The sequence below is a fragment of the Lithobates pipiens genome, unplaced genomic scaffold (assembly GCF_037356315.1).
Source record: "Lithobates pipiens isolate NorthernLeopardFrog02 unplaced genomic scaffold, aLitPip1_a1.2 Scaffold_22, whole genome shotgun sequence".
NCBI classification, from domain to species: Eukaryota; Metazoa; Chordata; class Amphibia; order Anura; family Ranidae; genus Lithobates; species Lithobates pipiens.
In genome coordinates this window covers 276,881,020-276,896,253 of record NW_027507784.1, presented here as the reverse complement: position 1 = coordinate 276,896,253, position 15,234 = coordinate 276,881,020, and the positions used below count along the sequence as shown (strand labels likewise).

Sequence of the window (15,234 nt, the reverse complement as noted above, 5' to 3'; positions counted from 1 at the left end):
TTCACACTGGAGCGATGCGGGAACGCCACGAATCCGCGGCGGGTTCCCGCATCGCATGCCTCCCGGCGGCAGTTCACACTGCCCTATGCGAACTGCTGGGAGTGTCAGTGAAATGTTACTGACACCCCCAGATCAGTTCGCATATCGCAGTGCGATCTGCAAACTCGGATCGCATGGTGTGAACACCCATGCGATCCGATTCTGCTGCGGGCCAAAAAAAGGGTCCCGTGCGAATTTGCGGCGGGTGCGGCGGGTGTGGCGGGTGCGGCGAATGGCTGAACTCGAATCGCACAGAGATCGGATGTGATTTGCACTGCAGTGCGGTGCGAATCACATTCGTTCTCATAAACCGCTGCAATGTGAACCCAGCCTTAGTGACACTGGCGACGGGGGGTGATCACGGGGTTAAACCTTTATTGGGGGGGTTAGGGGGGCACATTAGAACTAAAGGGGGCTAACCCTAACTGCCCTAACAGTTATTACAGTCACAAATGCAAAAAAAAAAAAAAAAAGCAATTGGTGTCACTGTGACTGGGGGGGCAGGGGTAATTGGGGGGGTGATCGGGGGGTAAAGGGGGGGTGTGAGTGTGCCTGGCATGTTCTACTGTATGTGTGGTGTGTTGGTGCAACTCACCGAACCTCTCTCCTCGGTGCCGGAACGAAAAATACCGACACGGAGGAGAGAATACATCACTTCCTCTCCTGTGTTTACATTACAGGAGAGGAAGTGATGTCACGGAGGATTTCCATTCGTCGAGAGCGATCGCGAGGGGGTGGCCATGAATGAATGGCCGCCCCCTCATCCCGGATCGCTCTCGAAGGAATGCCGACCGCCGCAGGCACCGGGGGGGGGGCCCGATCGGGCCCCCCACCCGCGGGCAGGCAGGGACTTATATATACGCCCATATGCCTGCCCGTGCCATTCTGCCGACGTATATCGTCGTGCGGCGGTCGGCAAGTGGTTAATATAGATATAAGAATACTTTAATACCCGTTACTGATGAGCTAGTTCCTGCACCAAACACGTAGAGTAGCGTAAAACCACAACTCTAAAGAATAATAATAGTTATGTAATATTGATCAAAGTAAATGTTAGCTCTATAGCCTAAGAGAATTAAATATTATCATTCATTGAATAATTAAAATGAATGTTGCTGTAAAGGGTGGGCCAACTCAATATTGAACTTTACAGACTAAGGCCGCGTACACACGGGCGGATTGTCTGGCCAACTAAGTTCGTCAGACAATCCGACAGACAGTCCGTCCATATTTTGAATGAACGGACTCGACCACACACGATGAACAGACAGTCCGCTGAAAACTTGCGCGATGACGTGTACAGCACGTACGACGGGACTAGAAAAACGACGTCCAATACACTGCAATGCAACCTTCGGCCGTGTAAATCCTTTCTGAGCATGCGCCATACTTAGTCCGTCCAACTTGCCTACACACGAGCGGACTGTCCGCTGAAACCAAGTTTGGACGGACAAAACCAAGTTTCAGCGGACAAAATTACGGAAATTCCGAAAGACAAAGTCCGTCAGACTGTCCGCTGAAAAAGTCCGCTGAAGCCCACACACGAGCGGATTGTCCGCTGAAACACGGTTCAGCGGATTGTCCGCTGAAACACGGTTCAGCGGACTAAGTTGGGCAGACAATCCGCCCGTGTGTACGCGGCCTAAGACTCGGATGCCATAAAAGTTCATGTGTGTGGAAAGGCAGGCATCCCAATATTTTTGGTGATATAGTGTATATTTCACACAGACTAAGGCTCAGTTGTGAAACCCAAAGTCAAAGAAAATGTGAAATGCCATGCATCTCTATGAGAGGCGTTCAAATTGTTGATGTACTATGGGAAACAGCTCAGGGCTGAATGTAAATATTGTAGCAAAACCTATTAACTGTACGGTATCTTCTAATCAGCTATTGATTTGTAATGCCAGCTAGATTCCTATAAGATGCCCAGCAGAGCAAAATAATTGTAGATTCTTTCTCTCCACTGGTGAGTGACAGGCCAGCAAGAAAGCAGGACTTTGGAGACTTTTGAATAGCTGTTGCCACAACCAAGTGCTGGACCCACCTGTAGCAATGGGGAAAGGAGCAGAGAGACCGGCTGCAATTGGCTGCAGCTGCAGCCCTGGATTGTTAGTTGCTGCTGTCGCCATTAGGGGACTGTACCACACCTAACAATGAACAATGGGGAAGACAAACCCTGATTCCACTGCGCCGGAAGAATCTTCATGTGGCCAGCAGTTGGTAGAAAAGACAGATCTTCAGGGACCTGCATGGAGAGCAGGCTGCTTGAGGAAGTGTTTCTAGAGTCTAGGGGACCCTTTTGAACATCAGGAGTGTTCAGCTAGTGTAGTGAGCCTGGGGGGAAAGTGCAGGAAGTGGGAAGTTGCACTTAGTTTTACTGCAGCCTAGGACCTTGTGTGTACAGGGGCCCAGGGTTGCTGACAGGACTGCTGCCTTTGTGTTTGCCATGTTCAGAGTCAAAAGCCCAGGACCACAAGTTGCCTAACTAGGGTGAGTGTGCTTAAAGAACCCCAAGGCCACATTTTCCAGTGTGTACCATTGTTCCAGTCTTCCTGCTGTTCCAGTACCTAACTGGACCATGTGCTACTGGAGACTGGGTTGCTGAACCCAGAGAGAGGATCACCATCCAATGCAGGCTTAACAGGTAGGCTCAAGGTCCAATGCGTTACCATGTTTAACCGCTTGCCGACCAGCGCACGACGATGTACGTCGACAGAATGGCACGGGCAGGCAAATGGGCGTACATGTACGTCCCTTTAAATTTGCCGCCCTGCCATCAGGAGCACACCGCCGGTGGCGCGCTCCCGCGCTGGTCGGGACCCCCGTGAGTCCGGTCGCGGAACCCGCGGACTCGATCGCCGCGGGCATGCCCGCGATCGTCCCACGGAGCGGCCAAATGAAGAAATGCCGTTATAAACAGCATTTCTCCATTCTGCCTAGCAACTAGTGACACTGATCTCTGCTCCATGTGATTGGAGCAGAGATCAGTGTTCACTAAATGAAAGCCCAACCCCCCATAGTTAGTAACACACCCCTAGGAACACTTAACCCCTACACTGCCACCCACTGGTTAACCCCTTCACTGACAGTGTCATTTACACAGGAATCACTGCATTTATATAGCAGTGATTACTGTATAAATGACAATGGTCCCAAAAATGTGTCAAAAATGTCCGATGGGTCCCCCACAATGTCGCAGTCACAATAAAAATCGCTGATCGCCGCCATTACTAGTAAAAAAAAAATAATAAAAAATTATTAATAAAAATGCTATAAAACTATCCCTATTTTGTAAACGCTATAACTTTTGCGCAAACCAATCAATAATCGCTTATTGCGATTTTTTTTTTTACCAAAAATATGTAGAAGAATACGTATCGGCCTAAACTGAGGGAAAAAAAAGTTTTTTTATATATTTTTGGGGGATATTTATTATAACAAAAAGTAAAAAATAATGTGTTTTTTTCAAAATTGTCGCTCTATTTTTGTTTATAGCGCAAAAAATAAAAACCGCAGGGGAGATCAAATACCACCAAAAGAAAGCTCTATTTGTGGGAAAAAAAGGACGTCAATTTTGTTTGGGAGCCACGTCGCATGACCGCGCAATTGTCAGTTAAAGCGACGCAGTGCCGAATCGCAAAAAGTGGTCTGGTCTTTGACCAGCAAATTGGTCCGGTCTGAAAGTGGTTAATGCCAAACCACCCTGAGTATAAAAGTGAATCCAAGACCAGACAGTGACCAAGGGGACTTCACAATAATGCCAGTTTGGTCAAAAGCCTGTTGAGCAGCATAGCTTGTAATTGTTCCTATTTAATTGTTCCCTAGGGTTGTAAAGAGTTCTAGCACAATAGGACAGTGTAATTCTTTGTGCTGTGTGTTAAAAGAAGCTTCAGAACAGGATGGTAGTGCTCCACCACAAGCAAAGACCCCACTGCCAACAAGGCTAAGCTTATATTTTACTGGTCAGTGATTTAGACAGGGCCTATTGCTGCCTGATTTTAAATTGTGATATTCTTGCATTGCTGTCTTTCTATTTTTTTTTATTACCCAATCAACCTTTTCCTTTTTAGGGATTTTCCCTTTTGTAGAGCACAATAAAATGTTTCTAGATGTGTCAATGGTCACTCAGATCCAGGTACAGGACAGGTGATCACAATTCAGTGTCTTCTCTGGATAACCTGTACACATTCTTCAAGTTCTTTAGTCTGAAGGTGGTAGGTAACCTCTGCAGGTAAATATATCATATTTACTACTAAGAAAGAGACACATTCATCTAATGGATTACAGGATAGCCAAATACTGATCCTCAACAGTTTTATTCAGAGATATTGCATCTTTAAACAAAACCTGTAATAAAAGTGTCATATCAAAGCGTAACAGCTAAAATGTATAGTTTACAAAACAAAAGTGTTGCTTTTGGCTATCCTTCATTAGTCATTCAGCTTTACACATACTAAGTGTGGCAAAGGGACTAAAGTGAAACCAATGCCAGGCTTCAGATTTATATCTTTTCTGGAGACTCCAGGAGGTGGGTAGAAAGTGAAGGTTTGCAGAAGGCCAGTAAAAAACAAGAAAAGTTCCATTCTGGCTAAACTTTCTCCAACACAAGCTCTTCTTCCTATAAAAAAAACAGGAGAAAGAAAGTCAACTGAGGAGTGCATGATAAAAGCTGTGCTTTGCAGTCTGGAAGTACTGTTAAAAAAATTGACCTAAATGTATAGATGGCATAGAGGGGGAAAAGTGCCTTTAACAATAAACATACTTCAACAACCAAACGGTGAAGTGGTCTCCTTCTACTAGATACCTATCAAGTATTCAGAACAGCAAAATCATTTTAATTTTCATTATAAATATACTATATATATATATATATTTGATAGTAATCCTATTGACTTCCATGACAAATACTTCAACATCAGGCAAAATAGTAGTATGTTAGAAAATGAAACCCCAGACGACGTCTATGAGGACGAAACGCGTCGGGACTCTACTGCAGCCAAATTTTTATTGAAAAAGCGCTTGATCCATTGTACAAATGTGAGTTTGTTACTATATTTTTTATTAACAAATTCTTTTTTTAAATGGAATTTAGCTATATGGCCCCATTTTCTTATTGCATGTATCCAACAATCTGAGCTGGATCATATAGAGGGAGATAACCTATTGTTCTGTATGAGTGGAATGATCATTTTTGAAGTTTTCCTGGGGAGCCTAACCTTGTGAATGTGAATCGATTTAAACTAAACAAGCCTGTTTGATCCTCCGAATGTATATTTGTTTGGGTCAAATACATCTGGTAAGCTCGTATTGCAAACGGTGGTGTCTGCATGATTTTCATATTCAAGGATGGTGGAATGCGAATACGACCATACACGTGGAATTTGATTGTCTTACACTAAGAGACTGTGTTGATTTCTACTTGGATCATTGAACATTCTCATTTTTTGTTCACTAATTAACACAATTATATATACAAATATTTTTATTTGTCATAATTTTAAATGATTGGTTTACATAACATAATTCTGGTGTACATCTAGTTTTATGTTTTTTTTCACAAAGAACACCGCTGAATTTTTGATAGGTGGCACATGAGATATGTCACTTCGTTTTGTTTTGTTTTTTTGCGCTAAACTTTTGTATTGAATGTTTATGTTTTTCACCTTGAAATATCCTCTTTGGGTGTGTTAGCAGTTTTCCTTATTTTAGTTTATTTTCGGATAGCGCAGTGTTCACTGTTTTCTATTTTTAGAAAATGAAAGGAGCTTAATGGAGAAAAATATTAAAGCCAAGAGTAGTCTGGTTCCTGTCCTTGAGAATGGGCTGTGATTTATTGTCATAACATGCAGCTAAGGAAGATCTACTCATACTTGGATAAGGTTGCTTAATTCAAAGGTATAACATGCAATGTCTCCCAATTTCCATCAAAGCAGTAGTCATTTTAAAGCTACCCAATGATGGTGGTTGGATGCAGCTACAGTCTGAGGCCGCGTACACACGCGGGGACTGTTCGCCCAACTTTGTCCGTCAAACAGTTTCGGCAAACAGTCCGCTCAAAATTAGCATGGACGGACATGGCCACACACGACGGACGAACAGTTTGCTGAAACCGTGCGCGATGACGTGAACGGCACGTACGACGGGACGAAAAATACGACGTCCTATACACTGCATTATAACTTTCGGCGTGTAAATCCTTTCTGAGCATGCGCGGAACTTAGTTTGACGAACAAGCCTACACACGAGCGGAAATTCCGAAAAACCTTGTTCGTCAAACTGTCCGCTGAAACTGTCCGCTGAAAGCCCACACACGAGCGGACTGTCCGCCCAAACACTGTTCAGCGGACAAAGTTGGGCGAACAGTCCGCCCGTGTGTACCCGGCCTGACTGCTGATAGATTTATTTTACAAAAGATTTTTCCATAAACATTCTGTCACTGTTGATTGCTTTCAGAAATAATCTGTGCCACTGTTTGCTGCTGTCCATCCTACAGAGTCCTCACAGGATCAGTCTGCTGTTTTGTACCTAGGTCCCATACATGAGTCATGTTAATCTGTGCAGCCACTTTCTAAGTTTTGGAAAACTACCGTAGGTCTTTTCGAGTCAGTGTGTTTAGATGTTCTCACACACCCTCGTAGTGGTAGCTGGTGCTTTTTTTTAGGGGGTGCCCCCCCGCTCCCTGCTTTCAGTCGGTCAGGTCACCAGCACTTCCTGCCCCATACCCCCCCCACGGGCGGTGTCGTGAGCACTTACCCCGTCTAGGTTGCAGGCGGGCAGCAACGGGCAGCTGATCTTCTCCATTGGGTCTTCTCCTCCTCTGTAACATGGCAGCTTCCGCCATGTGTCTGCTCTCTCCTCCTCTTAAGCATCCAATAGGATCGCCTTTCCTTTCAGCCAATTGGGTGACAGGTCTCAGAACCCCCTTCCTGATTGGCCTAGAGGAGGATCAGTATGTCAAAGTGAATATTCATTCACTATTGTCACTCAACTGGGTGGGCTTGGAGCGCAGTGCTTCGTGCCCTGAGCCCACCTTTTTTTGAAGCCTATTAGAGCCTCTGGCTCTAATCGCGTGCTTCAAAAAAAAAACACTCACCCTTTGGAATCCATGCATCCGGTACCCTGCATGTAGATTAGGGGGCCGGACGCATGAATGGGGGGGCGGCGTCCATGCGGCCCTAATGGATTGGCCCCCACTGCTCCCGCAGCTGGTTCCTGTTAATGACCTCTGCATGTTTCTTGATGAACTTTGTTATCTGCCTGCCCTGTAATTTTGCCTGTCAGTCCTGGTTATCTGTAAAAAATAGAAAAACTGTGCACTTGGACTCAATCTACTGTATTAAATAACTGCTAACACAATTTGTTGGGTGCAAACATATACAGAAATAAAACAAAGAAGTGTAGCGCTCCTTAAAAAAATCACACCAGAGTGCAAATAAAGTCCATTCTTTGTCCACATGTGATAATTAACAATGCGAATAAAAATGTGACCCAGAGAGAGATCTATTACCTCCTACACAAGCAAACACAGCATCTTACCAGATGGAGTTGATTACCTATTTACAAGTGTAGCGGTACCCTCTTGAGGGCTGCTGAGTGTTGTAGTCCGTCTGTCAACCTGCTCAGCCAGGCACACAGTTCTCATTCACCCCCAGGCAGAAAACCAGTCCTTGAACTTTGTTTTGTATTTTTATTGAGGGGAATAAACTTGGATGGGGAGGGGATACTCATAAGATGCCCAAACTGAGTGCAGAAAATATATATTGGACAGACTATATACCCCTTCGGTATATACAACTCCAGTCTTCAACTCCAGCACATCACTTGCTTGCAGACTATCTCTCCTCAACACCTTCAGCACATTACTTGCTGGGGTGAATGCCCTTTGCAGGTAGGGAATGCTGGCTCCTTTAGTGTAGCAAAATGGTAGGTAGTCCCAGTGCTAGCTGTCCATGTGGCTACTGCTCCCAGTACCACCTCTTCAGGCCCCATGCCACCTGTCCAGGACACCTCCATGTGTCATGAGAAGGGTCCTATCCACACATGAACCCCAGGCCCAAGGTCACCCCCCACACTGGGGAGCTCCCTCAAAGGCCCCAACAGCCTAAAACTCCCTCGCCCGCTTCCACCCAAACAACTCCTCCCCAACTGGGCTGACCCTGGGTATTTAACCACTTGCCACCCGCCCTATAGGCAATTGACGGTGGCAAAGTGGTTTCATAATCCTGATCGGACGTCATATGACGTGATCAGGATTATGAGCCGCTGCGCACCCCCGGGGGCGCGCATCGCGGCGATCGTTGTTGCGGGGTGTCAGTCTGACACCCGGCAACTACGATCTCGGTAAAGAGTCTCCGACGGAGACTCTTTACCACATGATCAGCCGTGTCCAATCACGGCTGATCACAGTGTAAATGGGAAGAGTCGGTGATCGGCTTTTCCTCACTCGCGTCTGTCACACGCGAGTAGAGGAGAGCCGATCGGCTGGTCCTCTGACAGGGGGGGTCTGTGCTGATCGATTATCAGCACAGCCCCCCCGAGGATGCCCACACTGGACCACCAGGGACGCCATCAGACCACCAGGGAAAAGGTAATCCTCCCTAGACCACCAGGGATGCCAGTCAGCACAATGGATGCCAATCAGTGCCCATAATGGATGCCAATCAGTGCCCACAATGGGCATCACTGATTGGCATGCATTGTTTGGCACTGATTGGCATCCATTAGTACAGTATAACACCAATGCCGCCTATGAGTGCCCACCTGTGCCGCCTATGAGTGCCCACCTGTGCCGCCTATGAGTGCCCACCTGTGCCGCCTATGAGTGCCCACCTGTGCCGCCTATGAGTGCCCATCCGTGCCCACCTGTGCCGCCTATCAGTGCCCACCCATGCCCACCTGTGCCGCCTATCAGTGCCCACCCATGCCCACCTGTGCCACCTATCCATGCCCACCTGTGCCGCCTATCCATGCCCACCTGTGCCGCCTATCCATGCCCATCTGTGCCGCCTATCAGTGCCCACCTGTGCTGCCTATCCATGCCCATCTGTGCCGCCTATCAGTGCCCACCTGTGCTGCCTATCCATGCCCATCTGTGCCGCCCATCCATGCCCATCTGTGCCGCCTATCAGTGCCGCCTATCAGTGTCCATCAATGCCACCTCATCGGTGCCACTTCATCGGTGCCACATCATTGGTGCCCATCAGTGCGGCCTTATCGGTGCCACTTCATTGGTGCCACATCATTGGTGCCCATCAGTGCCGCCTTATCGGTGCCCATCAGTGTAGCCCCATCAGTGCCCATCAGTGTAGCCCCATCAGTGCCCATCAGTGTAGGAGAAAACGTACTTATTTACAAAGTTTTGAAACTGAAACAAAAAAAACATATTTTTTTTCAAAATTTTCGGTATTTTTTTATTTGTAGCGCAAAAAATAAAAACCGTAGAGGTGATCAAATACCACCAAAAGAAAGCTCTATTTGTGGGAAAAAAATGATAAAAATTTCATTTGGGTACAGTGTAGCATGACCGCGCAATTGTCATTCAAAGTGCGACAGCTCAATTCAAGTATTGAAGTGGTTAAGGAGGCCTGCCCGCAGCCAATCCAGGTTGGGGATTGGTCAGGGCTCCCCAGAATACCCCAGACAGCTCCACCTCCCCTCTCCTCCTTCCCTTCGAGAAAACACTAGATCATTCTGGAAAGAAGTGGGAGGTCTTGATGATGCTGCCTGTGAGTCATCCAGCTCTGCTCTGAGTCACTCCCAACCCAGATCAAAACCCACCCAGGTTTGGCTGCCAGCCAAACCTGGAAATTTACCTACTCTCACAAAAACATGCACTATCCTTCTAGCACACTAGAGGGTGCTACACAAGTGTTCAAAAAGGCAGTTATACCCCAGGAATGGCTCCCAAAGGATCCAATCCACCAGCTAATAAACTGTGCTTAGAACCCCTCCAAACTGGGATGATCAGATGGTATGAAGCAGTGAATACCCAATGGATATATTTCCAAGGAAGATTTATTTATTTATTTATTGAAGATTAAAGTAACACTGGATCCAGAACACTGGATCCAGATTAAAACAGCGTGATGTCTAAATTACGAAAATTTCCAACCAAGAAAATGGCCGCACTTTACTTTGTTTTGGTACGGATGACGTCACACGACAAAGCTCCAGGTTTCATCATCATAAGGGGCATGGCTAACTGACGGAAAACATGCTTTATGTACCCTGGATGACCAAAATCCCCTTGTATTTTAGGCCCCAGTGCCAGAAACCGGAAGTCGGGAAGAAAAAATTGCCAGATGACTTAGCTGCTACACTAGCAGCAATGATAAATTAATATTCAGTTTATATTATGCCTCAATATTATGAATTTCATTAAAAAAGACACTAACATAAAAACCTACTTAAAACACATAATATAAAAATATAGGTATATATATATATATATATATATATATATATATATATATATATATATATAGATAGATAGATAGATAGATAGATAGATAGATAGATAGATAGATAGATAGATAGATAGATAGATAGATAGATTTAATAAACAAGGAACAAAGAGGGAATGTGCGCCATCTTGTGGCACAAAAGCATAATTACAACACAATTAATACATATTTTGAAAAACAAAAAATTCACCCCTAGGTGTACCTCCAGATCCTTTGATATTAAGTCATTTATAACATGTACCACTAAGAAAGTAGTATATTTGATCCAATGTCCATGTGGCCTTCAATACGTGGGCCGCGCGATGCATACCTTCAAAAACTTGGGTCAACGAAGACATCGCCAACATTAAAAGGGGGTTCCCCAAGCATAGTGTCTCAAAACACTATGCTCTATGTCACAATAGAAATCCAAAAACTAACCCTTTTTAGGGTGATAGGTGGTTTTGTTCCTAGTTGGAGGGTAGTCACACCAGGGCTTGAGATCTGATGGATCTATACTGTTAGACCTTTTGCAAGGAAAATAAATAATGTCTTTTAAAATTTTTTGATCATGAGCCCCAAGTATGGGGGGGGAGGGGTGAACTAAGGGTCACCATTACTTCATTATTTCCCAACTTTCAATGTACAACACACTAAATAATACAAATGAACAAATTGTGAAAACAGAAACCAAAGATATTTTGTTGATATTATGTTTGGGTGGGTAGATAAAGAGGCCTAATGTCGCAATAAAAGTTGACACATATACTTAACTGGATTTTTCTCAAAGAGAAATCACCCATCTCTAACGGAATCCATTATTAAGATGCTAAGAATTGTATATACAGCTAAACTCTATCTAATTATTCATTGAGTCTGTCCAAGGCTCATTTCAAACACTTCAGGAAGACATTTGAATTCTGTCTACCCAGTTGTATTTCAAAATATGTATGATTATAAGTCATTCTAATTACATATTATATTCCAGGTCATAAATACAGTTATGATTTCAGTGTCCACTGACCCAATGATAATTCTGTCATAAGGCAAAAAATGTAATATTTTGATGGAGCAAATTAGAACTAAGAATTGTTTTAAAGATACCAGTCATTGTTACAAATTACATATATCTATTGTGACCATATCTATATAATATCCACATAGCATGTGTCTTTACCTAGATAAATAAGTACTCATAGGATCTACAAAAGTGATACATTACCCAGCCTGATGTGCCATTGTCCGCTGCCCAGCCTGATGTACCTCTGTCTGCTGCCCAGCCTGATGTGCCATTGTCTGCTGCCCAGCCTGATGTGCCACTGTCTGCCGCCCAGCCTGATGTGCCACTGTCTGCCGCCCAGCCTGATGTGCCACTGTCTGCTGCCCAGCCTGATGTGCCACTGTCTGCTTCCCAGCCCGATGTGCCACTGTCTGCTGCCCAGCCTGATGTGTTCCTGTCCGCTGCCCAGCCTGATGTGCCACTGTCTGCTGCCTAGCCTGATGTGCCACTGTCTGCTTCCCAGCCTGATGTGCCACAGTCCGCTGCCCAGCCTGATGTGCCTCTGTGTGCTGCCCAGCCTGATGTACCTCTGTCTGCTGCCCAGCCTGATGTGCCCTTGTCTGCCACCCAGCCTGATGTATTCCTGTCTGCTGTCCAGCCTGATGTGCTACTGTCTGCTGCCCAGCCTGATGTGTTCCTGTCCGCTGCCCAGCCTGATGTGCTACTGTCTGCTGCCCAGCCTGATGTGTTCCTGTCCGCTGCCCAGCCTGATGTGCCACTGTCTGCTGCCCAGCCTGATGTGCCTCTGTCTGCTGCTCAGCCTGATGTGCCTATGTCTGCTGCCCAGCCTGATGTGCCTCTGTCTACTGCCCAGCCTGATGTGCCACTGTCTGCTCCCCAACCTGATGTGCCTCTGTGTGCTGCCCAACCTGATGTGCCACTGTCCGCTGCCCAGCCTGATGTGCTCCTGTCCGCTGCCCAGCCTGATGTGTTCCTGTCCGCTGCCCAGCTTTATGTGCTCCTGTCCGCTGCCCAGCCTGATGTGCTCCTGTCCGCTGCCCTGCCTGATGTGCTCCTGTCCGCTGCCTAGCCTGATGTGCTCCTGTCCGCTGCCCAGCCTGATGTGCTCCTGTCCGCTGCCCAACCTGATGCACTCCTGTCCGCTGCGCAGCCTGATGTGCCTCTGTGTGCTGCCCAGCCTGATTTACCTCTGTGTGCTGCCCAGCCTTATGTACCTCTGTCTGCTGTCCAGCCTGATGTGCCACTGTCTGCTGTCCAGCCTGATGTGCCACTGTCTGCTATCCAGCCTAATGTGCCACTGTCTGCTGCCCAGCCTGATGTGCCCCTGTCTGCCACCCAGCCTGATGTATTCCTGTCTGCTGTCCAGCCTGATGTGCCACTGTCTGCTGCCCAGCCTGATGTGTTCCTGTCCGCTGCCCAGCCTGATGTGCCACTGTCTGCTGCCCAGCCTGATGTGCCTCTGTCTGCTGCTCAGCCTGATGTGCCTCTGTCTGCTGCCCAGCCTGATGGGCCTCTGTCTGCTGCCCAGCCTGATGTGCTACTGTCTGCTGCCCAGCCTGATGTGCCTCTGTGTGCTGCCCAGCCTGATGTGCCACTGTCCGCTGCCCAGCCTGATGTGCCACTGTCCGCTGCCCAGCCTGATGTGTTCCTGTCCGCTGCCCAGCCTGATGTGTTCCTGTCCGCTGCCCAGCCTGATGTGCTCCTGTCCGCTGCCCAGCCTGATGTGCTCCTGTCTGCTGCCCAGCCTGATGTGCTCCTGTCCGCTGCCCAGCCTGATGCGCTCCTATCCGCTGCCCAACCTGATATGCTCCTGTCCGCTGCGCAGCCTGATGTGTTCCTGTCTGCTGCCCAGCCTGATGTGTTCCTGTCCACTGCCCAGCCTGATGTGCCAATGCCTGTGCCCACTGTCCAGTTTGAGGTCCCAGTGCCTGCTGCTCAGCCTGACATCCCAGTGTCCATGTTCCAGTCTGACGCTCCAGTGACTACTGTCCAGTCCGATGTACCTGTTGCTCAGCCTGTTGTGCCAGTACCTGCTTTTCTACCTGTTGTGCCAGCGCCTGTGCCTGCTGCTGTCTGCCTGGATGCGGCCACTGTCTGCCCGGATGTGCCTGATGTCCAGCCTGAAGTACTCTCTTCCACCGTTCTGCTTGATTCCATAGACTATGGACAATTAAAACTAGTTGGAGCGTCCAGAGGCCGCTCCTTTAAGGGGGGGTATTGTCAGGAAAGGGTCCATCCGCTGGTAAGATCTATCATTTGGTGTGCAGTACTAAGGTCCACCAGCAGGTGTCTCCTGGCAGTTTGGAACTGTCAGGAGAGTCTTTCCCTGCTGGTGTTATGTCATCATTCGGCCTCAGTACTGATGTCCACCAGCGGATGGATCCTGGCAGTTTGGAGCAGACAACACTCCCTGTGCTCAGGTGTTACATGAGGACAATCACTGGCAGTCCCATAAATAACCAGCAAGCCCTCACATGCTTGCCTTGGTATCTTTCTTCCTTGTGCCCTGACCTGTAACTGTGACCTGTATCCAGAACCCTGTAACCTGAGCCTGTACCTGATCCCATTCTGATCCTGTCCCTCCTGTGTTCCTGTTCTCTTGCAAGTCTGATCCCATCCATTATTTCCCTCTCCTGTCCATTTGCTGATCCCCTGTGTATGACCCTGGCCTGGTTAACGTGTTTGATTTCGGTACTTCCCTTCAGCTGTATATATTATCTGTTGTCTGTGGGTTTCTGATGGTTGGTTGAGCACTATTTGTATTTGAGGTGTTTACTTATTTATATCACTTATCTTAAATAAAAATTATTCTTATTCACTTTACATGTGTTTTGGTTTCCTCTTTGCAGTCCACACAATCTGGTCACACCTGTTCATGACGCCTGCCCTTTTACCTGTGTGACCAAAACCTTGGCTGATGATTTTGTACCACACTTTTTTGCATTTTGTCAGATGTTTCTATTCTGTAACTGAGGGCTGAAACCTGGCAGCAGTCCAGAGCAAAACCCATCATCCCTTGCAGTGTGCTTTGGTGAATACTAGGCAGTTCTTCAAAACCTGCACCCCAGCCTTTTTTAGGGCTAACATTTTTCTGGTGACACAGAGGACTCCCTACCTCATTAAATGTTAAAAAAAATTATGTTTGGATCATCCAAGAGTGTATGTTTATCCCTATGGAGGAGGGAGGGGGTAAAGTTAAAGATGCATGCTGGTATTGTTTTCCTTAAAAATAAAAAGATGCTCACCCAGAAGAATCCAGCACAACTGATTGTTTGTAAAGAAAGTGTTTTCTTATTTGTCCATAACTGTTGGGATAGACCTGCATGTAGGCATCTTAACGTTGTTATATCCTCACAGTATCAAGGCCTTTGATAACATTGATATGCTCCTGTCAGAATAGCTTCAAAAGATCATTTTTGTTTAAGAACCAATTACAATCAAGTAGTAGGCTGATTATGTTCTGCCTGAATAAATTTGCAATAGGTGCTTTTTACCCATAACATGTGCTTTATACAGCCTGTACTCAAAACTGACCAATGCAAAACATTCTCTGAATGCTGTATGTAGCCAACAAGAGCAGCCATAAACACAAGGGCAGGGGGCTGTCTCAGGTTGGCTTGTAGTAAAGAGGTTTTATCCCCACCTCAATTTGGAGTTTCCAGCTCCCAAAATCAGCTATTACTGTCTGCAGAGAGGGCCTGAATGAGAAGAAATATCATGTAAAAATAGTGA

The 15,234-nt window shown here is 46.7% G+C and overlaps 1 protein-coding gene and 1 long non-coding RNA gene across 3 annotated transcripts in view; both read right to left on the bottom strand.

The window, feature by feature from the left end:
• Positions 1 to 4,336: 4,336 nt before the first annotated feature.
• Positions 4,337 to 15,234, bottom strand: part of LOC143924665 (cytochrome P450 2K1-like) — a 47,460-nt gene continuing 36,562 nt past the window's right edge. For both annotated transcript variants that reach the window (XM_077449068.1, XM_077449069.1), the window contains one exon: positions 4,337 to 4,657. In XM_077449068.1, coding sequence (XP_077305194.1) covers positions 4,470 to 4,657 — 188 coding nt within the window. In that variant the 3' untranslated portion in view covers positions 4,337 to 4,469. The remainder of the gene's footprint in view (positions 4,658 to 15,234) is intronic.
• LOC143924666 (uncharacterized) lies at positions 4,665 to 15,233 on the bottom strand. Its single transcript, XR_013261906.1, has 3 exons — positions 8,869 to 15,233; positions 6,423 to 8,799; positions 4,665 to 6,020 (listed from the first exon to the last, which is right to left on the bottom strand). It is a non-coding gene; the product is annotated as an uncharacterized LOC143924666 (long non-coding RNA).